Source organism: Eleutherodactylus coqui, chromosome 2 (assembly GCF_035609145.1).
Source record: "Eleutherodactylus coqui strain aEleCoq1 chromosome 2, aEleCoq1.hap1, whole genome shotgun sequence".
Taxonomy (NCBI): domain Eukaryota; kingdom Metazoa; phylum Chordata; class Amphibia; order Anura; family Eleutherodactylidae; genus Eleutherodactylus; species Eleutherodactylus coqui.
The window spans coordinates 304,820,101-304,846,073 of NC_089838.1; the positions used below are offsets into that span (position 1 = coordinate 304,820,101).

Consider the following 25,973-nt stretch of genomic DNA (forward strand, 5'->3'; position numbering starts at 1 on the left):
GTAATAGTTGTAAATAGGTTCGGTTTTGTCACAAACATTACATCTATTCCTTCTGCACTTGAATGAGCCCTTGTGTTCTAACCAGGTTCCAGATTTTTTATTTGGTGAATGGAATAGACTAGGGGATAGTAGATTGCTCAAATTTTAACTTTTTTGAGGAGACACACGTAACACCTGTTTTTAAGATTTTATCTATATCATTATCCGGTCTTAAAATAGGTAGATGTATGAATGATTTCCTAATGTCATCAACATTTCTACTGAATGGTGTGGAGAATACCACTCCTCTATCACATGTGTTGGTTCTCTTTATCCATGTAGTTCTATACCGATCACTTAGAAGATCCGCTCTATCGATTTGATCGACTTTGAGTTTAGCTTTTCTCAAACTGCTCGTACTGTAGCCTCGTTTCTACCAAATTATTTTCTCATGTACTTTATATTCCTTATCGTCTGAACAGGCACGTTTAGCTCTAATTAGCTCTCCTACCGGAATAGCTCTTACGGGTATGACATAAATTGTAGTCAGGTGTTTGATACATGAAAATACCTAAATGTAACAAAATACAAAACATACTGGCATATACCACTCTTCGGGCAGCTGTAAGGTAATCTAGCACTATTGTGTATTGGTTACTAATAGCAAAAATTAATTAATCCTGAATTGCATTAGTTAGTTAGCTAGCCCATAAATAACACACAGGGCACACACAAATATGCAGCTGCTAAATTCCACACCAAAATCCACAGGTCTAAGGGCTCAGTCACACGGGCATTTTAATGTCTGATTATTCGCATATTAAAAAAGATTGCACTATATGGAACCAATGCTTTCCAATGGCAGCTGTCACACGTGCGAATAGAACATATGGGTGGCAATGGAGGTGGTCAAGCGTATTTTCTTTAACGCACACAGTGCAATCTATTTTGAGCCCTTTTCAATTCTGCATCAAAATCCACAGGTCGACTGCAGATTTCGGTGTAGAATTCACCTCAGCTTGTGGTTCATCCTGCAGGCTAATTCTGCTCTGTGTGAAAGCTCTGATTTGTATTGCTGTCCTCTTGTTATTGCGTTATAATACTAGAGACATATAACACAGGGCAGATTTGCTGCAGACATTTCTGTGACTGCCCGTTCCTCTGAATGCTGCTTGAAGAGGTCCTCCCACATAATGCTGAACTGTCCCAATTGAAATGTATTGAAAAGATTTTCAATCAAATACAAAGATAAAATGTAATATTTTAGCTCAAAATGTGCAACATTAATAGTAAATTAATAATAATTATTGTACAACCTGAGAGATTTTAGATGATATAACGGTAGACAGTTACAGAGGAGATGCTTCATGCAACCCGGCTCTAGATGTGAGCAGGAAAGCTTTACTTACTCAGGCTTTTAAAGAGATACAACTGCATTAGAGACTAAAAGATTGTTTTGCCCTAAGGTATCTCATCTCAATTTAGCTTAAAGGCTAAGGACTCTTTGGGGGATTTTTTAAAACTACCTTGTATGTTTTTCATTAATCCCTTTGAGTGAATGAGGTTATCATTGTTTATCTTCTGTAGCTTGTATGTCTTTTATACAAAAAAAAGTTGCTTGATACTACTTTCAGCAATAAGGGTCAATGTTTCCATTTTATACATGACTGGACAGGGATGCCCTCTCTAAAGAAATTACAACTGCTGGATAAATGGCCTTAGAAACATAGGAAGAGAATGGAGGAAGATCAAAAATCAGGCTTTTCTATCGGGGGTGGGGGGTTGGAAAACCTAGAACCATAATGGAGAACCCATTATGATCTTTGCAGTGGGGCTCACTCCCTTCTATTCATGTAAATCCTTTACACCCTGTTTTTCTCCCTCTGATTTTTGTACACTGTGGGCCAAGTGGAGGTCAGCAACAATTGTTCAGTGCAGTAGAGTTGAATTGTAAGAGGTGGTACCAACAGTAGATGGATTTCCCCTTTAAGGGGAAGCTGTCACCTCCCTACAGCACCATAAACTAAGTTATGATGCTGTTAGGGGATGTTACAAGGAGCCCAGTCATGTATTAGTTATATTCACTTTGTTTGCGGTCAACCGCCGAAGTTCGCATGCCGCACAACAATCCAACTCTTTTCATATGGCTGTATGAGCTTTCTCTCATACAAGTGTATGGGAGGGCATGCGCATGTTAATCTGAAAAGAGTAGGATCACCATACCAGGTGATCCTCACCAGCTGATAGCAAAGGAATATGGGAGTAGGTGAGCATTAAAAATATACCATCTAGCTCCCTGAGACTACCCCTAACAGCATCATAAGTTAGTTTATGGTGCGGTAGGGAGGTGATAAGTTCCCTTTAAGAATAGATTGCAGGCTACAGTGCATTAGATGTCTTTGATTAAGGTCAGACTCACAGGGCCGTAAGCATAAAACGCTGAAGAGGTCCAACAACATTTTACAGCTTTTTTACAGCTCAAAACCTATTCCCTTTAGTTGTGCAGTGTCGGGAATATCACATATTCACTAGATTTGTATGAATATGGGTACAACATTAGACCCACAACACTGTACTTTACAGAAGTTACTGAATAGGATGGCACTTCTTTTTGAGTATTTCAGAGCCTTTATATTTCTGGCTCCCAGGATATAAACTTAACTCACTACTGGGGATGCGGCCAGACATCACAACTGCTCCTGTATGTTCTCTATCATCCTGATGACACGGTCAGAATGGGAAGCTGACTCTAGAAACTCATTGATGCCACCACAGATGTAGTTTAGGGAGTCAGTAATACTAATTACAGCTAGTTAGCCCAGTGTAGCCGGCCACCTGATACCATCCATCAGGCGGCTACAATGGTGCCTATCTAGCTAGAAGAAACTATGGCTTATTAGCACTGGAGAAGATAGATAGGGTTCTCCCGCAGCAGCTATGTATCGATCTTTGGCTTTAACCCTTTCATTCTCTATACCTCTCTTTTAACATCTAAGAGAAAATCCACTTGACTGGAAAATAGGGGATCAGCAGGGGAAAGTCAATACTAACACACCCGTGAGTTCTGATATTGTTACGTACTCTAGCGTCACTGGTGTTAACCCCTTCCTCATTGAACCCATAATTGCTACTCTTGAGGAACAACCTGCTAGTGTCATTGCTGTTAACCCCTTCTTTACTGGACCCATAATTGCAACTTTGAGGAACAAATCTGCTTCAGCAGAAAAGTCAGAACATGTGGAGCACATCCCTGCATAATGTGTATGTCTTTCCTGCTGGCTCCAATTTAACCCTTTCATTTCCACTTGCCTATCTTGGACTGGTGGTTGATTTATTTCAGCAGAATAATACTTAGTGTGGTATATTACACAGAATGGTGCACTTATATGACCTCCTCTCAATTTATCCCGGATCTGAATATTACAGGGATAAATTTGATATATAGTAACATAGTATGTTAGGCTGAATGAAGACAATGTCCATCTAGTCCAGCCTGTTTCCACCCTCTAATTGATCCAGAGTAAGGCAAAAACCCCAAGAGGCAGAAGCCAATTAGCCCATTTGGGGGAAAATTCCTTCCCGACTCCATAATGGCAATCAGAATAATATCTGGATCAACCTTGATAGTTTCTACCTGACTGTAAGACCTGGAACTACAAACCAGCTGATCCCCTAATGTCTATATCCTGTAATATCCTTCCACTCTAGAAAGGCATCTAGTCCCCTCTTAAACTCTTAAAATGGATTTTGCCATCACCACGTCCTCAGGTAAGGAGTTCCACAGTCTCACTGCTCTTACAGTAAGGAACCCCCTCCTGTGTTGGTGATGAAACCTGCTTTCTTCTAGACATAGCGGATGTCCTCTTGTTACCGGCGTAGTCCTGGGTATAAACAGATCATAGGAGAGATCCTTGTATTGTCCCTTCATGTATTTATACATAGTTATTTGATCGCCCCTTAGCTGTCTTTTTTTCCAGGGTGAATAATCCTAATATTGATAGTGCCTCTGGATATTCTAGTCCTCCCATTCCATTTATTAGTTTAGTTGCCCTTCTTTGAACCAATGCAAGCACTGCAACATCCTTCCTGAGCACCAGTGTCCAGAACTGTACACAGTATTCCATGTGGGTCTTGACAAGTGCCTTATATAGTGGAAGAATAATGTTCTTATCCTTCACCCCTATATAGAAGTGCCAGCTCTAATATCTACATATTCTGCTTTCAAATAGGCAGGTCTGGAGTAAAGAGCATATACAGAATGAATGGGGTGTAACACTAATAAAAAGGATAGGTTTTATCAGAGTGGCTGAATGTGGAGGAGAGAGCATCAGAATAAATGCTGCTCTTTATATTAGGTTATGGGCTGCTGACTCCGAGTTATTCAGACAGAACATACGGACAACCCCGTTTAAGTCAGTATCTTGGGAGCCAGAAATATAAAGGCTCTGAAATACTAAAAAGGAAGTGCATATTCATACAAAGCTAGTGAATATGTGATATTCCCGACACTGCACAACTAAAGGGAATAGGTTGTCACTGGTTGGGGGTGGGGGTGGGGGGGGGGGGGGTTGCCTTACACCCCCATACAGGGTGTAAGGCAGCTACTGCCAATGCAAATAAAATCATGGGACTCCAACCTACCTCTTTGGCCTGGTAGGTTCTATAGTCACAGCCCCCTTGACACCCACAGGGGGCATACCATGGTATTCTCCATAGTTAATTTAAGCCCTTGAGCTCCTTTGAGTGGCTTCTTTCTAGCCTTCTTTTGAATTACTCTCTTTTCTGCTTTATGAAGGATTGTAATTTATTTCTTATTATTTCATAAAATACCATCTTCTTACTCTTGATATTTTAATTAAACAAATCACAACTGGGATTTGATTTTGATTTTAAAGATGAAATGGTGGAATTTATGTCAGACATCGAACTTGCTCACTGGGAGTCTGGTGACCAGAATTCCACTTCAATTCGATTCAACAAAAGAATTCATTGTTTGCTGTATGCTAAGTGGGAGCGCAATCATTGTTTTGTGGTTAATTGTGTTCTTTGCAGGCTGAACATATGCCACATACCACGAGACAGGCTAAAGCGAAGAGTGTGAATATGAACCTTACGTTGGAGCAAGCGGTATTAAAAACAAAATCCGGGCCACAGGACCAATGGTCGGGGCAGGCAGAGTTCAACCAAGTCCAAGTCACGATTCCAAGTGTTAAGAAACCAAAAAAGTGGCAACAGCACTTAACATACATTTGGTAGTGATGGGAGTGACCCGTCTTTCTTTTTAACAAAGAAAAATACGCTCCAGCAGGGAAAGAAGACTTGCGAATGAATCCCCAGTTGAGATTTTCTCTGCCATAGCTTGAGTCTCTGGAGGTGATAGCGGTTATGCCCTGCCTCGAGGAGGTAGGTTTCCTGGCAGCAGATCAATTGGGCAGTCATAGGGGCAGACATTCCTCATCCTTTTTGTCAAATACATCAGTGAAACCGTAGTAGGCCTCTGGCAGACCCTGGAGATTCTGAGACACTGAAAGGAGTTGAACAGGCTGTATTGGAAGCAGGCACTTGGACTGGCAGGAAGACACCCAATGTAAAACCTTCCCAGACCTCCAATCCAAAGCAGGCCTAAAAACAGTGAACTCTGGTGGACTTTGGGAGGACCAGCAAAGAAATCTTCTCAGAGGGAAAAATGCCTACTTTCAGATCCAAAGGCTCTGTAAAAAACTGAATGGTCTCAGAAAAAGGGCTTGCATCCACCATTGTCACCACAAAAGGTCTCTCAAGCTGTCGGATAGGAAATTGGTAATGGTCCACCATAGCCTGCTGAAAGAAGATCCCTGCCGAACCAGAATCCCAGAAGGTCGACACAGTGAACTGAGTACCAGAGATGGACAAAGTCATGGGTAAACTCACTCTTGGAGAGAATTGATCTTTACCTAGGGTAGCCTCTCCTACTGACCCTAGGCTTGAAAGCCCCAGCTTAAGAGGACTGGTACAGACCTAATGCCGCTGGCCTCCACAGTACATACACAGATCTTTGGAAAGTTTGAGAATGCGCTCCTCTTTGAATAATTTTGAGCCTTTCCACCTGCATAAGCTCAGGACCAGGAGCCAAGGAGGTAGACAAGGGAGTAGAAAGCGGCTTTTGAAATTTGGGCACCAGTTGGATAGTTCTCTTTTTCTGGGCTGCCTCTTTGATACTTTCCTGAAAACAAAGATCTATTCTTGTAGCCAGAGAGATCATAGTGTCCAGAGAAGATGGAATTTCACAACCTACCAACTTGTCCTTAATTAGAGATGAGCGAGCACACTCGTCCGAGCTTGATGCTTGTTCGAGCATTAGGGTACTCGAGATGCTCGTTACTCGAGACGTACACCACGCAGTACTCGAGTCAATTGCATTTCCTTCCCCACATGTTTAGCGCCATTTTCTAGCCAATAGACATGCGGGGAAAGCATTACCACTTCCTGCTGTGACATGCCAGCCCTATCCCACCCCGCCAGCAGTGAGTGGCTGGCGAGATCAAGTGACTGCCGAGTACTAAGCGGTCCCGCCCGCGGCTTGCCTCAGACACATGCTGGCAGAGGTTAGGGAAAGTGCTACTGCTGATATAGGGAAAGTGTTAGTGTAGGATCCTGTCTTCAAGAACCCCAACGGTCCTTCTTAGGGCTACATCTGACTGTGTGCATTACTGTTGTTGCTGGCTGGGAGCAGTAATGCACCATTTTTTTTTTCATCTCGGGCTGTGCAGGCCATTTCATCTATAGCGTTATCAGTCTGCAGTCTATTATACAGAGTTTAGGGAAAGAGCTGCTGCTTAAATACGGAAAGTCAATGCAGAAATGAAGAACCAGGCAGCATTCATTAAAATCCTCTTCTTTATTGGAACATGAGGAAGCAAGCAGCCACGTATCGACCCTGTGCTCGGGTCTTTATCAAGAACCCTTGGAGTGCTGCTGTGACTCTTTTTTCTTCTTGTAAATAGGGAAAGCGTTAGAGTAGGATCCTGTCTTTAAAAACCCCAAAGCTCCTTCGTTGGGCTACATCTGACCGTGTGCATTATACTTGTGGCTGGCTGGGAGTAGTAGTGCAGCCATTTTTGTCTTACGCATCTAGGCCTGTTCCCAGCCTTTCAGTAATAGCGTTCTCAGGCTGCAGTGCTGTACAACCAGCTCTCACCGTCAAACTGCACTCAAATATTTCTTAGCCTGCTGCGAACGACTTCATTTATACCGTTCTCTGTCTGCAGAGAATTAGACAGAGTGTTGGGGCACAGCCACTTCTATAGGGAAAGTTACATACAATATACAGTCCGTATCCTCCGTGCAAAAACCCCAAAGCTCCTTCGTTGGGCTATATCTGACTGTGTGCATTTTAGTTGTGGCCTGCTGGGAGTTGTAGTACATCTATTTTTGTATTACACATCTAGGCCTGTTCGCAGCCTTTCAGTAATAGCGTTCTCAGGCTGCTGTGCTGTACAACCAGCTCTCACCGTGAAACTGCACTCAAATATTTCCTAGCCTACTGCGAACGACTTCATTTATACTGTTCTCTGTCTGCATTGAATTAGACACTGAGTGTTGGGGCACAGCCACTTTTATAGGGAAAGTTATATACAATATACAGTCCGTATCCTCTGTGCAAAAACCCCAAAGCTCCTTCGTTGGGCTACATCTGACCGTGTGCATTTTAGTTGTGGCCTGCTGGGAGTTGTAGTGCATCTATTTTTGTATTACACATCTAGGCCTCTTCCCAGCCTTTCAGTAATAGTTTTTTCAGGCTGCAGTGCCGTACAATCCCGCTCTGTGTCTGCTGTGCATTATACAGAGGTCTCACCGCTAAACAGTACTGTAATATTTCCTGGGCCACTACAAAGTATTTGAGTTCTGCCGCTGTGCAGAGCGTCTCACAATACCCTTTCCTTGGTGGCGTTGAGATAGCCGCAGTTACCAACACTATCCACTGGCTTTGGAGTCTTCTCCCACTCCACACAGCCTCTATTATCTACAAGTCTCTGCAAGCAGTAAATTACCCTTAGGTATCAGGTTAATATTTTTAAGTCACAGCATAGAGCCTCCACTATCTACAAGTCTCTGTGTGCGGTGAATTAAGCCACAGTTGTCAGTGCTGTACAGTGGGGTAATTTACTTGGGCCCTGCTCTATTCGTAATCTGCCATGATGAGGAGTAGGGGTAAGGGTGGAGGACGTGGACGCGGACGTCCAAGTGAGGGTGTGGGGACAGGCTGAGTTCCTGGTCGTGGGGAATCGCAGACGGCTGCTGCGGGATTAGGAGAGAGGCACGTTTCTGGGGTCCCCAGCTTCATATCACAATTTATTACAAACAGAGCAGTGTAAGCAGGTCCTGTCGTGGATGGCAGAAAATGCGTCCAGCAATGTATCGACCACCCAGTTTTCTACGCAGTCCACTACTCCCGGCCTAGGGACTGCAACTCTGAATCTTCTAGCTGCTGCTCCTCCTTCCTCTCGGCCTCCTCACTCCATGAAAATGACATATTCTGATGAGCAGCAGACTCCCAGGAACTGTTCTCGGGTCCCTGCCATGAGTGGGAAAAACTGGTTCCTCTCTCACCAGAGGAGTTTGTCGTGACCGATGCCCAACCTTTGGAAAGTTCCCGGAGTCCGGGTGATGAGGCTGGGGACTTCCGGCAACTGTCTCAAGAGCTTTTTGTGGGTGAGGATGATGATGAGACACAGTTGTCTGTCAGTGAGGTAGCAGTAAGGGCAGTAAGTCCGAGGGAGGAGCACACAAGGGATTCGGAGGAAGAGCAGCTGGACGATGAAGTGACAGACCCCACTTGGTTTGCTAAGCCTACTGAGGACAGGGCTTCAGAGGAGGAGGCAAGTGCAGCAGCAGGACAGATTGGAAGAGGCAGTGGAGTGGCCAGGGGTAGAAGCAGGGCCAGAGTGAAGACTCCCCCAACTGTTTCCCAGAGCACCCTCTCGTGGCAAGCCTCCGTGCAGAGGGCTAGGTGTTCAAAGGTGTGGATGTTTTTTAGTGAGAGTGCGGACGACCAACGAACAGTGGTGTGCAACCTGTGTCGCACCAAGATCAGCCGGGGAGCCACCACTACGAGCCTCACCACCACCAGCATGCGCAGGCATATGATGGCCAAGCACCCCACAAGGTGGTACAAAGGCCATTTAGCGCTTCCGGGTCACACCACTGCCTCTTCCCCTGAGCCCCAACCTGCCACACAGATCCAATCCCCCTCCTAGGACACAGGCACAGGCACAAGCGCCTCCCGGCCGGCACCCATGCCTTTACCTCCACCGTCCTCCACTGCATCCAGCAATGTCTCTCAGCGCAGCATTCAGCTGTCGCTAACACAAGTGTTGGAGCAAAAGCGCAAATATGCCCTCACCCACCCGCACGCACAAGCTTTAAACATGCACATTGCCAAATTAATCAGCCTGGAGATGCTGCCGTACAGGCTTGTGGAAATGGAGGCTTTCAAAAACATGATGGCGGCGGCGGTCTCACGCTACTCGGCCCCTAGTCGCCACTATTTTTCCCGGTGTGCCGTCCCAGCCCTACACCAGCACGTCTCCCGCAACATTAATCGTGCCCTCACCAACGCGGTTACTGGGACAGTCCAATTAACCACGGACACGTGGAGAAGTACTGGCGGGCAGGACCATTATATCTCCCTGACGGCACATTGGGTGAATTTGATAGAGGCTGGGACCGAGTTAGAGCCTGGGACCGCTCACGTCTTACCCACACCCAGAATAGCGGGTCCTACCTCAGTGCTGGTATCTGCAGCGTTTTATGCCACCTCCTCCCAACCCTCCCCCTCCTCCTCCGCCACCTCTACCTCTCAATTAAGTAGTGTGAGCACGTCGCCAGCAGTTGGTAGCGTGCGGCAGCACAGCAGTGGGCAAGCGTCAGCAAGCCGTGCTGAAACTAATCAGCTTAGGTGACACGAGGCATATGGCCCCCGAACTGTTGCAGGGTGTGACAGAGCAGACTGTCCTCTGGCTTTCGCCGCTGAGCCTCCAACTAGGCATGGTCGTGTGTGACAACGGTCGTAACCTGGTGGCGGCTCTGCAGCTCGGCAGCCTCACACACGTGCCATGCAAGGCCCATGTCTTCAATTTGGTGGTTTATTGGTTTCTGAAAAACTACCCCCACTTGTCTGACCTGCTTAGCAAGGTGTGCCGCATCTGCGCACATTTCCACAAGTCCACCACGGACGCTGCCACCCTGAGGACCCTGCAACATTGGTTTCAGCAGCCAGAGCACCGACTGCTGTGTGACGTGCCCACACGCTTCAGATGTTGGCCAGGCTGTATGAACAGCGTAGAGCAATAGTAGAGCAATAGTGGACTACCAGCTGCAACATGGGCGGCGTTGTGGTAGTCAGCCTCCCCAATTCTTTACTGAGGAGTGGGCCTGGATGGCAGATATCTGCCAGATCCTTGGAAACTTTGAGGAGTCTACCCAGATGGTGAGCGGCGATGCTGCAATCATTAGCGTCACCATCCCGCTGTTTTGCCTGCTGAGAAGTTCGCTGCAAAGCATAAAGGGCGACGCTTTGCGATTGGAACAGGAGACGGGAGATGACAGTATGTCGCTTGATAGTCAGACCACTCTGATTTCTATATCTCAGCGCGTTTTGGAGGAGGAGGAAGAGGGGGAGGAGCAGGAGGAGGAAGGGGAAGAGACAGAGGGTACCTATGCTGCTTGCCTCTCACCTCTTCAGCGTGTATGGGCTGTAAAGGAGGAGGATACTGAAAGTCATCTTCCAAGTGAGGACAGCGAGGTGTTGCGTACTGGTACCCTGGCACACATGGCTGACTTCATGTTAGGCTGCCTTTCTCGTGACCCTCGCGTTAGACGCATTCTGGCCAACATGGATTACTGGGTGTACACCCTTCTTGACCCACGGTATTAGGAGAAGCTTTTCACTCTCATTCCCGAAGAGGAAAGGGGTATGACACTGATGCAATACCACAGGGCCCATTCTCTATCACTGGAAAAAAGGGGGAATTATTCCTATATTATTATTCCTCCTACTACTACTCCTCCTCCTAAAACAGCATGTCATCACGCTGCCTTAACCTTTGCTACAGGAATGTTACAAGATTTGCCTATACTTTTACTACTGAAATGTTACAGGGGTCTGCCTATCCTTCTACTACAGAAATGTTGCTGGGGTCAGTCTATACTTCTGCTAAAGGTATGTTACAGGGGTCTGCCTATACTTCTGCTACAGAAATGTTACAGGGATCTGCCTATACTTTTGCTACAGAAATGTTACAGGGGTCTGCCTATTCGTCTGCTACAGGAATGTTACTGGTGTCTTTACACTATGGGTGAACAAAGACTTCCCATAGTGGTGTTTACCTGTCTTGCACAAATACACTGACTGACTTAGGTAAGGTGCAGAGTGCCGGTGGCTTTCCCCTTGCCGTGTTGATTGAGCTATCTGATACCTACGCAAAATGAATTGTGTGGTGACACATGGAATTCCCATTGCTATGTAACTCAGGGCACCTTAGGTCCCACGTAGACTATAGAGGGTCCTGGTCATGGTTTCTTGGCCTTGTAATGCCACCTCCTCCTCCTGCTTGGGGTCAGGGGATCAGCACTGGGCAACATCTATTTTCTCTCGTGTTACCACAGTTATCTGAGAAACAGGTTTGGGCCAAACAACAGGAGCGTTACTGCATTAATGAGACCTTCACAGCTGTACTAGCATCGGAGTCCACTTTATGCCCACAATTGCTGAGGGTGTGTGCAGAGGCCTATGTCCTGGGCGAAATGCAACTGCGCCAGGTTTGGCCCGTGGAACTTCTTCCTCGTTAATCCAGTCTTTGGAGTGGTGAAAGCAACCACAACTGATTTAATGAGACCTTCACAGCTGTACTAGCATCAGAGTTGACTTTATGCCCACGATTGCTAAGGGTGTGTGCAGAGGCCTATGTCCTGGGGGATATGCAACTGCACCAAGTTTGGTCCATGGAACCTCTTCCTGGTTAATCCAGTCTCTGGAGTGGTGAAAGCAACCATAAGTGATTTAATGGGATGTTCACAGCTGTACTAACATCGGAGTCCGCTTTATGCCCATGATTGCTGAGGGTGTGGGCAGAGGCCTATGTCCTGGGGGAAATGCAACTGCGCCAGGTTTGGCCAGTGGAACTTCTTCCTGGTTCATGCAGTCTTTGGAGCGATGAAAGCAACCGTAACTGATCTAATGAGACGTTCATAGGTGTACTAGCATCGGAGTCAGCTTTATGCCCACGATTGATGAGGGTGTGGGCAGAGGACGAAGTCCTGGGGAAAATGCAACTGCGCTGGGTTTGGCCCATGGAACTTCTTCCTGGTTCATGCAGTCTTTGTAGCGATGAAAGCAACCGTAACTGATTTAATGAAACGTTTACAGGTGTACTAGCATCGGTGTCCGCTTTATGCCAACGATTGCTGAGGGTGTGTGCAGAGGCCGAGGTCCTTGGCGGAGTGAAAGTCTGCCATGTTTGGGCACTGTAATTGCTTCATATTTAATACTTTTCTTGGGTTTCATGGGCTCGCCTCTGCTGTGGGTGCCCAAAGATTTCCCATTGCGGTGTTTTAGCTATCTGGCACAAATGCACTGAATGACTTGGGTAGGGCACAGACGACTTTCCTAGCGTGGTGTTCAGCTACCTGACACCTACACAGAATAAATTGTGTGAGGACACTTGGATTTCCCATAGCTATGTAACTCACGGCACCTTGGGTCACACAAGGTGGAGGCTGGGACCGAGGCTGACCCAGGGCCCGCTCACGTGCTTCCCACACAGAGTATTGCGGGTCCTATCTCCGTCATGGTTTCTGGGGCTTATTATGCCACCTCATCCTCCTGCTTGGGGTCTGGGGATCTGCGTTGGTCGGCATGTATTATCTCACATGCTACAAATTACCCCAGTTATCCGAGATACAGAATTGGAGCATTCACAGGAAGCGTTAGTGATTTCATGAGACTTTCACAGGGTCACTGTATACCTGTGGTGGTTACTTTTGCGACACCTCCTGCTTCAAACCAATCTTTGGTGTTAGTATGTGCTGCTGCATTGTGGAGATGTGTAGAAGTGCTGGGCTGGCACCTGAGTCGCCTTTATGCCCATGTTTGTGGCTCCTGACAATATTGTGACGGAGGTGTCACGGGATTGGAATTATGATAGTACATCACTCTATCATCAATTCTCAACAGCATTGTGGGCTATCGCCCACACTTTCAAAGAGGGTCGCTGCCTGGCCCTGCCAACCTTCTGCAGTGTGTGCCTCCGGTTCCTCCTCATCGCAGACGCACTTAGAAATAGACATGAGGGTGGTGTAGCTATGAAGTGAGCGTGTGGCATGAGGGCAGCTGAACGCTGCACAGGGAAACTTTTGTGTGCGCTGTGGACGCAGGGTCGTGCGGAGGGTTGGACAGCATGTAACCCAGGAGAAGAGGCAGCGGTGTCACCCACAGGCAGTGATTGTCCTTGGTTGCAGGTAGTATGGTGCTTAGCTAAGGTGTGCCTTGCTAATGAGGGTTTGTTTGAAGTAAAAATTGTTAGGGGGGTGACGCCAGACTCTTGCCCCCATTTTAGCTTAATAGTGGGAACTGGGAGCTTCAGATGCAGCCATACATGCTGCCGCTGCCCTTCCCTATCCGTTTCTGTGGTGTTTCCATGGCTTTCTGATGTTTTCCAGTGTTTCACAAGTCATCAGCTATGCGGAGCATCGGTCCCATACAAAAATGCTCTCTATCCTTAATGCAATTTGGAAGACGCTCCCAAAATGCCGCTTCCAGAGCCTTGTTATTCCAGCCCAACTCTGCGGCCAGGGTTCAGAATTGAACAGCATATTGTCGTACCGTGAGACTACCCTGACATAAACGCAGCAGGGAGGAAGCAGCCAAAATAGTGTAACCAGGCTCCTCAAACACCCTCCGGAATGTCTCTACAAACATACTTAGGCTATTAACTATTATCTACTCCCAGAAAGGGTTAATCCAAGCCAGTGCCTATCCGGAGAGGTGTGACATCATGAAAGCTACTTTATTGCAGTTAGTAGGGAACAGGTGAGACAACAGTTCAAAATGCAAAGAGCACTGATTGATGAACCCATGGCATAGCTTAGGATCTCCTTCATAATGTAGGGGAGCCGATAAACAAGGACCAGATCCTGCCATGGAGGCTGCCTGTGGGGGCAGTGGTGGAGTTGCTGCTGCTGTGGAGGACCACGATAATGGTAATGTTGTTCAGAAAAGTGTTCGCATTGTGCAGGTACACTAGTACTTGCTCCTGGTGATCACAGTGTTGAGCCATCCCCTGGAACTGTTCTGAAAGTCTGCTATAGGAAGGATCAGCAGAGTCCAGGGCCAGAGTATACTGTTACGACCAGCAAGTGTGGACCCGCTGTGCCAACTAACTGGTTTGACATTGGGCTAACCCTAAGGGCGCCCACCCACTGGTGTTTGCGATTTCCGTGCGTGAAAAACGCAGCGTTTTCCGCGCATTTTTGGCGCGTTTTCCGCGTGTTTTTCGTGGCGTTTTCGCGGCATTTTCGCGCCTTTTCCGTTAATTTCCATTGACATTCATGGGTGCATTAAGAGAAAAATAAGGACACATATGCAACTGACAGTTCCTATGTTAAAAATTGCAACGGACCGAAAAAAAAAAACGCCAGTGGACAGGAACACATTCAAAACTAATTGCTCTTGAGAAAAAACGCAAAACGCGAAGGAAAAAAAATCGCCAGTGGGTGGGCGCCCTAAGGGCGTTATCCTGATAGTTCCCCAGTGTTCACGCTTTAACCCCTGAACAGCAATCTGACCTTCGATGCAGGGAACCAAACTGGCTATTACCTCCTGGGATAGTCCTGATGTAGTTGGCGGCCTGTCACGCACCACAAGACAGACCAAAGCGCAGAGTCTGGATACGGACCTTATGTCAAAGCAGGCAGTATAAAACAAAATCTGGGTCACAGGACCATTGGTTGGGGTAGGCAGAGTTAAACCAAGTCCAGATCACAATTCCAAGGGTTAAGGCAGAAACCAAAAAAAGTGGCAATAGCACTTAAAGTACTTTTTTTTATCAGAAATATACCAAATTACAGTATAAACACTAACCACTTTAAATAATTCAAGGTTCTTGGTATAAAATTTGATTAAATCATACGGCCCATCTACCTAATTCCATGTACATGGTATATCAAAATCAGAATAGCTAGCTGGGAACAGGAAACGAACAACACCAATGCTCTGGCAAGGAGGAAGTTCCCCAGAGCACCTCCCTGATGCTCAGATCAGCAGATGAAAGCACGCTGTGAGCCTCTTTGGTCGTTTTAACAGGGTTTTTATGTAAGATTCCTTGGGAGCCAGAATTCCACATGTCTTCTCTGCTGTGGGCTAAGCCACACCCCCACAAAGACCAATTATTTTAATATTCTACTACTAACTTTTACTCACTTCACATAAGTTACACCGATGTTAAGGCCCATTTACACACAACATTTGTTCAAACATTGGCTTTGGAGCAATAATCGTTGCATGTAAATGCTTCCATCTTTCACTCTTTGGCTGCATGATGATTTTTATGTGAGCTTAAAATACATCCTTCAGCTGGAGAGAGATAACAAGGACTGCACACTGTGTTCTGCATGGGAGCAGCTGATTACATTGTATTCAGCTGGCAGCCCTTTCAAAGACAATGCAGCTGAGTGCAAAGTCAAGACCACATGCTGGGATTTGCAAACAATTGGTGGAGGCTCATTTACATGCAAATGAAGGTAATAACCTGTTAATGGACATTAGTGTCCATTAGCAGTTTATGCAAAATGATCGCTAAAACTGTCAATCTTTTAATCATTTGAAAGATTTTCTTTGCGTGTAAATGGGCATTTACTTTACACAGTGTCAACTACTTATTCACCCCTCACTGACACTGGTTAATGTTTATCTCACTCTAGACATGACTGCAGTCCTACTTTCCTCTTCTAAGTATAAATTTACCTAAGATTGATGTGACTTGCAACTGAATCAAGTAGGTCACACCTCAGGCCTCCAGGCAGCCAGACCTATGCTGAAGCCTTTTTCTTCTCTGCAGAACTGGTGCATATCACAGGACCCAGCATTAGCTCCCCATGGGGAAAAGTTTCAGAGTTATGGATCTTCACTGGTTTTCTCGAGGATGACATTACCCCCATAGCCACAGCACACTCGCATCAGAACTAAACTTACCCAAACCAGCGATAGGCTCTTAGCCTAAAATGCTTCAGTAGTGGCCTGCACACTACTCTTGCAAAACTCCATTTTTCACGGTTAGCCTACCTAGTCTCCCGTCTAACAAGTGAACAAGTGATTATTGAGATAGCTCACCACACTATAATTTGTAGTGGAACAGTACCACTGTCCCCCTTTAGTGCTTTATGCCAATAGGCCAGTCATCCATCTATGCAGCTCAGTATGGACTTCAATTCCATTTCCCAGCCTCCAAACTGGCTCTGCAGATGTTCAATCTTAAACAGGCTCTAGGTATGACATGCTTTTTATGGTGGAGTAGGTCTCAGATGTTACAATACTGGTGAAACACTGCTAAAAAATTTAAAAGCTTGAAGGAAATGAAGAGAGCACAGTGAAGAAGTTGAAAAGCTTGAAGGATGGACACAATATATAAGCAAATCTAGGGAAGGGTAAGGAATAACCTTGAAAATACAGTTCACAAGAACATAGGACTTAAACTAGACAACATAGGTACTCATAATCTTCAAGCAATATCTGAATTTCCTTGTGATCTGAAGTAGGTCTAAACAGGAAAGAAGATGGTTTCCATAGAAGCAACATTGACTAATGGCAAAATAGCCACCAGTGGTAAGGAGTGAAAGTGCTGCTAGCCGTTAGTAGCCATTTCTTAGAAAAACAACAGAACCATGACACCAGTCCTAAATGTCACACTGGCCAATAGCAACTCTAAAAGCTATGGCATGATGAGCACCGATGCTCTCCTCTAGTAGGACCAAGCTGATTTTGAGCCTACCGGCCATCTATATCTTCTTTGTAATTGACAACAAAAAGACCAATCTTAAATGCAAAGCATTTTAGGGCACAGAAAACCTTCAGGAGATAGATGACAGTTACCTGACTATACCTAAAGAAGAGGCCCTATGCCTTGAAACATGTTTATTTGAGACCAATAAAATTGATATTTGATGCCAAAAAGCTGCTTTATTCAATACTTCTAAATTTAGCCTGCTATCATTATGAAAAAAGAATAGCGCCAGTCTTGCACTTTTCTCTGCCTATTTTCCTTTACATCAAAAACTCAAATTTATAGCATACACTTAAGTAGAAGCAAAGAGAGAACACAAATGTAAACGCCGGTTGTCTTACACCAGTAGGTGTCACTCTATAGACCCAGAAGAGCCCTTAAACCACAGAAATAGGATAAGTAGCCCAAACTGCTACCCCAGACAGGTGAGTTGCCTTGTCAACTCTAGGTAGTAAAAATCCTCCAAAATGGACCACAAAAGAACATAAGGGGAATGTCACTCAGCAGAAGGCATTAGAAATAAATGATAAAATTGTGTATACACTGCGAGGGATGAGAGACCACAGAAGCACTAGGATCGCGGCTCAACAGCCCAGAAAATCCAGGAGAGCTTTCAGACAAATTGTATTATGATTATAATTATAATTAGATCCAAGAGAAGAAAACTTTGATTATGTAACTTGTCTTCCCTCCCATTTTATTTTATTGGCACTTACATTTATTTTCTAGTTCTTCCACTGTGCGCCATTCCCCCCTTGTCTTTTTTTGTGGTCTATATTCCTTTACTGGTGGCCATTCAAATCCAGAAAAGGTGACTGTACCCTGAGTGACTCTATCATATGCATGATTGCTTGTTGTGTCTGGCAAATGACCAAAATAGGTGAGCAAGATTCCACAAATACTACATCCTTCCTTATATGTATATTATTTCTACATACTTTCATATGAGCCATTCTAACTTTTCTTTTTCTAGCATTTCACTGAGCTAATAAGACTGTCAATCCTGCAACCAGCCTTTCGTCACCCACTTTAGAAAAGTCTGATTTTTTAATTAATTTTTTTTTTGCCTTCATAACTCTTCCAATGACCCGATTATCCAACAGCTATAATCTAGCTGACCAACCAGGACTGGGATTCTCCCTAATGAATGACACAGCAGCCACATAATTTAGCCCCTATGGTGTGTCTATCGGTTAGTTGTACATAGGGCTTGTTCTCTGAATATGATAAGGGTCATTACACTGGTGATCCATCAATTCATGAATTCATATTCTTGATTTACATAAAATGGAAGCACTGACCCTTATTATTAAAAAATGAATATAATCATCACTAGAATAATGTTCTTCCCTACTGAATATTCTAGCAAAACACTTAAGCTAAATTGAGATAAGATGCCACAAGGGTGAAACAAGCTTTCTCGCTCTAGGGTATATAAATATCATTAAAACCGTGAGTAAAATATAAGCATAATCCTTTATATATATCCTGCTTTTACTCAGAACCGTGCTCTGTGAAGTATTTTCTTATGATGAAATCTATCAGTTTGTACAGTAGGTATCATTCATTTACCATTAACATTGCACATTTTGAGCAAAGATATTACATTTTATATTTTCTAATTAATTAATATATTTACTAATTTATTAATAATTAGTGATAAAAGACTGATGTGTAGAAATCACTTGTAAAATGAGAACATTCAGGATATCTGTATACATTGCAGATTTGTTGCAGATATCTTTGCAACTAAAAATCTGTCCAATACAATTGAATAGTTGTGTTGAGCGAGTCGAACCAGTAGAACCCTGTTTTGGGTTGAACTTTACTAAAGGTTCAATTTGGCACAAACTCAAACCAAACTTTTAGCAAACTTTTACCTGAAATAAGGTTCTACTGATTCAGTTCACTTAACACTAGTCCTGAACACTGGTGTATAACACTGTTTAAGAGCCATAAAAGCCCTTAGAAGGGACCTTTGACACTGGACGGAATATTTCCCTCAGCATTACAGAATGTGCTCTCCTGCAGCATATTCAGCACCAAAACCAGCACTGCTAACATGCGGATCTTACTTCAATACATTTGTAGTGGGTTTTTTTTCCAAGAAATATGAAAGTTACAACAACTTATGCCGTCAATCAGATACAAAGAAATGCATTAGTAGTCTAACATATAGTCAAATTTCATGTGCTCCTGGTATGAATTACATTTATTTTATCTTATAATGTATTTCTAATGCACATACCCAGGGCACAGTTTTTTTTGATGGTTGATTATATAGCGACATATTCAGTGTTTGTTTTTTTTTTTTTTTATTGAACTTCTATTGTTGTAAAACAGAAAATAGAAAAGATGAACATCAACTCTATAACTAGGAATCTATAAGCTAGTCATTAGTATGATCTCGTCAAATTTGCTCATAAAATTGCCACGATACGCCAACCAACTTTCAAACATGTATTGTTCCGCCATACGGTTTTTGAACTCCTCTATTTCTGGGGGGTTTGGATTTTTCCAGTATTTTGCAATGATAGTTTTAGCTGTCATTAAAGAGTGTGCTAATAATGATTTGACATTTTTTGGAAATTTTTCTGTACCTATCAATAGTAGAAACAATTTGGCGTCTCTGGGAATATGACAGCTCATTAGATTTTTTTGTAGAAAATGAATTACTTTATCCCAGAAACATTTTATTTTTGTGCAAGACCAGAAAATGTGTGACAGTGAACCTTTTTTACCACCCTCCCTCCAACAAAACTGTCTCCAATATTTGATCTATTGAGTAGCAGTGAGGGAGTATAGTGCCATCTGAGGGCTCAGTCACACTGCAAATCGCGTGACCGAGACCCACGATTCGCTGAAAATTCTGCACCTAGCAGCAGAGGAGAACGATGTTCGCCCATTGAATTCAATGGAGCCGGCAATACAGCTGGCTCCATTGAAAGCAATGGGCTGCCGGCAAGCGCTGTATGAATTTTCGGGGAAGGGCTTAAAATATAAGCCCTTCTCTGAAAAGCATCCTGAAAATGTGTAAAAATAAAAAATGTATACTCACCTTTTTGCTGCAGCCGGAGTTCAGCCGCGGCCGGCCGGCAGTTCTCCTGAACTGCTCTCTGTAGGATGCAGCAGGTTAGGATTTAAAATCCCCACCTGCTGAATGGGCTGCCTCTGATTGGTCACAGCCCTCAGCCAATCAGAGGCAGCTCTCACTCACGTTTCGGCCAAGATCACTATGGCCTTTGTCAAGCTTGACAAAGGCCATAGTGATCTTGGCTGAAACGTCGCTGTAGAATGCCAGTCTTTTAACAATAAAGATTGGGAGGTTATTTTAACCCGACTCTGTATGCTTTCTGGATGAAGGATCCCATTTACTTGCTGCCTCTCCTGGTGGATGTTTGGAATTTGGAATAGCGGATCCCAGGTGTCCGGGTCCGGATTGGGGCTTGCAAGACAAGTACGTATCTTGGAGAATACCTCTTATTACGTGGTGCTGCTGTGACTTGTGTGTATACTTACTTATTGAATGACTTTTCAGCATCTAGAGCTAACATAATTGTCAGCATCTGAGAAATCTCTATTGAGTGTAATAAATTTAAAGTTTTACATGTGCCATCCGAGGCCTGTCTGCCCCTCACAAAACCTATTTGATCTGAGTGGATTATATCCGGAAGGATCTTTAACATTCTACGTGCTAGTGTTTTGGCATTATGTCTATGTTGAGCAGCAATGTAGGTCTAAAATTTGCAGGAGTATTTGGTTCCTTGCCAGGTTTGGGTAAGACCACTATTGTCGCCTGAAGCATCTCCCTGGGAAAGCTACCCCTCTTCATAGTTGCATTGAACAAGTTATTTATGTGTGGTAATAATGTTGTTATGAAAGTTCTATAATATTCAGCAGAATACCCATCGGGTCCCGGGGCTTTTTGGTTTTTTAACGTTGATATTGTATCCGCTATTTCAGGGATAGATATCGGCGTGTTCAGAAATTCAGCTTGGGCTGATTTTAGAGTTGGCAAATTAACCCGCCTTAGGAATTCCTGGATAGATGCACTATTTCGTTGTTCTAATTGAGTTTCATTTTTCAAGTTATATAATTTACTATAATAAGAGCGAAATTCTTCTGCTATTTGTTTCGGGTGTATATTTTACATCTTTTTCTTGTTGATTCCATATGTAGTGTATATTAGCTTTTATAGTTTTTTTCCTTATTAAGTTGGCCATCCATCTCGAGGGACTATTGATTGAGGAGTATATGTTTCCTCGTTGGGAATTAACTTCCCTCTCAAAATCACCCAAAAATATTCTACGTAGTTCAAGTCTTAATTTGTGTGGATCGTCATGGGTCCTTTTTGAGGGAGATTATTGAAGTTCAATTTCTTTAAGGTGTATTTGGGTGAGAACATCATCCATTTTTATTTTGTTTTTTCTTTTTTATATTTGGATCCTAGTTTTATAAGGATGCCTCTCATATAAGCTTTGTGGGCATTCCAGAGATTCGTTGGGTCCATGTTTGGGGTGTCATTAAATTTAAAGTATTCCAATAAAGCATTCTGGATTTCTTCTTTATATTTTGTTAGGCCCATCAAATATGTGTTATCTCTCCATGTTTTGCTTGGTTGGCTAGAGTTTCCCAAATTAAATGATGTAACAATCGAGGCATGATTGGACCATGTAGCGGTGTTGATCTCTGCTTTTGTAATTGACGCAAGGAGAGTTCTTTCTACTAGGCATAGGTCTATTCGGGAGAAAGTTTTGTGCCTTGTTGAATAGTATGTATACTCTCTAGACGAGGCGTTAATACACCGGAAGGGGTCATATAGTGCTCTTTCATGTATCCATGGAGCCAGAGTGGCGTTTCTTATTGTTTTTGGGTTAGTTAAGTCGATATCCCTGTCAGGAACCAAATTAAAGTCTTCGCACAGCATCACTGGACCTCTCGCTACCCGATTAATTTTTTTCATGAGTTTATTTAGAAAATGTATTTGTTTTGTGTTTGGAACATAAACATTTACTAGTGTTATTTGTTTATTTTTAAGTGAACCAGTCAAGATTATCTAGCACCCCTTTGGATCGCAAATCTGTCTATCTATTGTGAATGTAACACTTTCTCTGAACGCTATTATTACCCCCACTCTTTGCGAGTTCCCTTGGTTAGTAGGGAAAAACTAGACATAGCAGCTAGCTTCTAGAGGACAAAATAAAGAAACATTTTAAGAGAACTATAGCAAGTTAATACTTGCATATTCAGTAGGGGTGAAAGTCCAGCTGCAACGGGACGGCACTTCACTTAGTTCTTTTTTGTCTCCGGTGTCCACAAAACATTACTAAGAGAAGATTTTCGGTTTGTTTCTAGGGGGAGGTGTCACATTCTTCATTTTGTTGGCCCCTTTTTGATCCGGCATTTGCATGCGGGTAGGGAATTTCTTGAATTGCCAATCCCCAGGTTTTCAGAACATTAGTTGCTGACTCTGGATTTTGAAAGATATCATGTATGCTATCTTTAATGGCAATGACTTTGGTGGGAAACCCCCATCTATAGGGGATATTCGCCTTCCTCAATGATGCAGTTACCCCTGCAAAGCTTCCTCTCGCCTCAAATGTTGCTTGTGATAAATAAACAAAGAGGCGTAGGTCAGAATATGGACTCGGCAGGGGTTGTGGTCTCCTGGCCACGTTCATGAGGGCTTCTTTTGTGCGTAAATAATGGATCCTTGCAATAACATCTCTGGGATTGTTTTGCTTTAGGAATTTCGGGCGAGGTTGTCTGTGTGCCCTATCAATTTTTAGGTCTTGAGCGGTCTTGAGTATATTTGGAAGTAGGTCTTGAGTATATTTGGAAGTAGTGTTTGCATGAACTGTGTAATATAGTTTGGGATATCAGCGTTTGTTACTTTTTCTGGTATACCCCGTATTTTTATGTTGTTGCGTCTATTTCTATCTTCTAAGTCGGTTAGCTTGTGTTGTAGTTTGGTGACTTTATCCTCCAGGTCATAATGAGCGCCTATCAGGGAGTTATGTGGTTTAACTATTTCTTCCATTTTCTTGTCGTTTTTTTCCATTTTGTTATTATTGTCCAGTAACAAGGAATTTACTTTTGAGGTTAGGATCAGTATATCAGCTTGGATGGTATCTCTGAGGGCCATCACTGCTTCTTTTATATATAGCTCAATCACTGGTTTCTTAGATGCTGCAAGACCATCCAGCTTTTTCATGTGTGTGTGCATTGTACAATTCCTCTCCTTCTGCAGTGGACATTTTTTGGCGCTGTTTTGCTGGGCTGCTAGATTGTGATTTACCCTCCTGCAATAACGTGGTCAGCGCCATCTTGTGTGACAGGAGCCCTGAGATAATGTCCCCTTTTTTTTACTGACCTCTCGTTGCAAGGTAAGGTTATCTCCCGTTGCTCACTGCCGCTGTCCCTGACGAATCCCCCGGCACTTCCTTCTTCTCCCTCCTCATTTGGGGGATGCTGTGTACAGCCAATGTGCTCTCTCTCCGCCGGATCGGAAGCCAGCGCTGTCCCGCGGCCATTGTAGAGGAGGACCTGCGCGCTGTGAAGAAGGATTCCAGCTTAGCCAGAGGGGGTCTGGAAGCTCTTCTCCTGGACATCGCCAGGTTCCTGGGCTTCTTCTGGAGCTTTTGCGGTATTTGCTGGTCTCCGGTGAGTGATTTAACATGCGGATTTTGATGTGGCATTGAAAATGGCAGAATTTTGCTGGCAATTTTGCATCAAAATCTGTAGTTAGTTTTGTGGACTTTGATATGGAAATCCAGAATGGAATAATCCACAACGCTGTTGCCGAATATTCCATCTCATATGAAAGCATCCTAACATTCAGAATGTTATACCGGACTTTTATGGTTCTTGGGCAGTGTTCTAAACCAGTTTTAGGGGTATTAGTGAACTTCCACCTGAGTTCGAACTAATTCGGAACAAACCAAACTTTTTGCAAAAGTTCATAGACCATGGGAAGCTGAACTTTTCAAAAGATTGTTCATCACTATTGGATAGGAATTTTTCTGCAGTATATACATGGATTTCTGCAGATTAATGGGACGGTCACAGAAAGTTCTGCAACAGATTTGCAGTGTGTAAATGTAGTTTAGCAGCCCAATACCTATTTGAACAAGAACGCTCTTGAATTAAAGTAATAAGATGGGCAATAGAAGTCAGAGATACCAAAGGAGCATTGCTTCCAAGCGTCATTTGGAGTTGAATATAATATATATGGAATTATATATATAATAAATCCTGATAAAGATTTATATATAGCTATATACAGGGTAAGGTAAAAGTCTTGACACATGCGTTCAGCTGGTGTAATAATAAAAAAATTGACTTTGAATGTGTGAAAGTATTAATTGGAAGGGAGGCTGCATTTTTTAGTGGAGAAGATGTTTTCGGGGGTGACCATTTTGAACTCAACCATACTGAATTTAGATCAGGTTTTTCAAATGGGAAGGGAGTCGTGTGATTTATCAGTCTTGGCTGGAATTTACTCAGAGACTCACTAGAAGGGTCTGTTTTACCTTATTGCTCTATCACACATTGGAAATCAATTTTATCATTATTACAGCAGTTAAACAGGTGTGTCCAGACGTTTTCCTCACCCTGTACGTAATTTCATCCCTTTCATAATCAGAGGTCAATGGAGTCTTAATGTCCAGATCAATAGATATTTTTTTTCCTTTTGTAGTCTGCACAAATATTTCCTTCCTTGTGGTACTTGTATTACTCCAATATGTCAAATAATGAACAATACAAGCAACTTTGCAAATAGTGTTAATAAAAAATACATGTTGTTTCATGAATACAGCTTTCACTCACACACATTTTTGATTTGCTACAGACTAAAAGTAAACACTGTGTTCATTTTCTGATCTTTATGCAAATAATAAAGATAGAAAAATACCTTTACAGCGCCATCTGTTGGATGGAAGCACTCCTTCAATTCAAAGTGACCTTATAACAAGTCAGGAATGATTGGGAATATTAAACCAAGCCAGAAACCATGCACAGACAGACTATTTCAGGGTACTTGCCCCTCATCAGTGTGCAATAGGATTCTCGCTTAGTCTGTGAGGGGCCTATGATGTGGGTCAGAAGCGGTGTTGTGTCTCCTTTAGGATAGTACCCAAAACGTGTGCGGAGATACCCAGGGGGTGAATGGATCAGGGGATGGTATAGTCCCTCCCCAAGGAGAGTGCCCAGAAGGGCTGAGTGCTGCCTATGATTGCCTGAATGCTGTGACCAATCAGAAGAAGCGCTCTGCTATTCATTGAATGACAGCAGAGCACTGCCTCTGATTGGTCACAATACTCAGCCAATCACAGGCAGCGCTTTCTGGAGGTGGGTATTTTTCAATCTCCTGCCACCAGAATGCAGAAGACTGCTGGGACGGGGAGAAGGGCCGCACAGTGCTTGTAGGTGAGTTAAATTTATTTATTTTTTCATATTGTGTCTTTTTTTAGTAATAGTATGGAGGCAATATCTCATCACTGAACAATGTAGCCTCTTGAGTGATTTAATGAGCAAACTTAATTTAAAAAACTGCTGATAACATATAAGTCTGTCCACAGCTTGTCCTATCAATATGCAGCATGATGTTCAGGATCAGCTAGGGTTCATTGGGACTACAAATCCTGACTTCCAAATGCTCCATTACAAGTGAAAAAGGGGGAAATATGTGGAATAGGCATGATGATAGTGATAGTTCATGATGCCAGTTCACAGCAGGCCGGAGTGAAGGGCAGTCGGATAGTTGTATTCCCTCCCTGGTCATGCTACTAACAAAGTTTTTGGTTTATTGGTAGTTGTTGGTCCTCTGATCACAAATTCATTTTAAAGCAAATGTACCTTAAAGTGACATACACACATTTAAATAAACTATATACATTCTGTTACATCTGTCAGCACTTGGTTAAATATTTGCCAGCACACCTAGTGTCTGTAGGT

At 43.6% G+C, this 25,973-nt stretch overlaps 1 protein-coding gene across 1 annotated transcript in view; it reads right to left on the reverse strand.

Annotated features, from left to right (window-relative positions):
- Positions 1–23,160, reverse strand: part of LOC136610247 (olfactory receptor 5AR1-like) — a 39,994-nt gene extending 16,834 nt beyond the window's left edge. Inside the window, exons 1-3 of the mRNA XM_066589482.1 lie at positions 22,909–23,160; positions 5,674–5,850; positions 491–550 (exon numbers count right to left, since the gene is read on the reverse strand). Coding sequence (XP_066445579.1) covers positions 491–550; positions 5,674–5,850; positions 22,909–23,160 — 489 coding nt within the window. The remainder of the gene's footprint in view (positions 1–490; positions 551–5,673; positions 5,851–22,908) is intronic.
- Between the last annotated feature and the right edge of the window lie 2,813 nt (positions 23,161–25,973).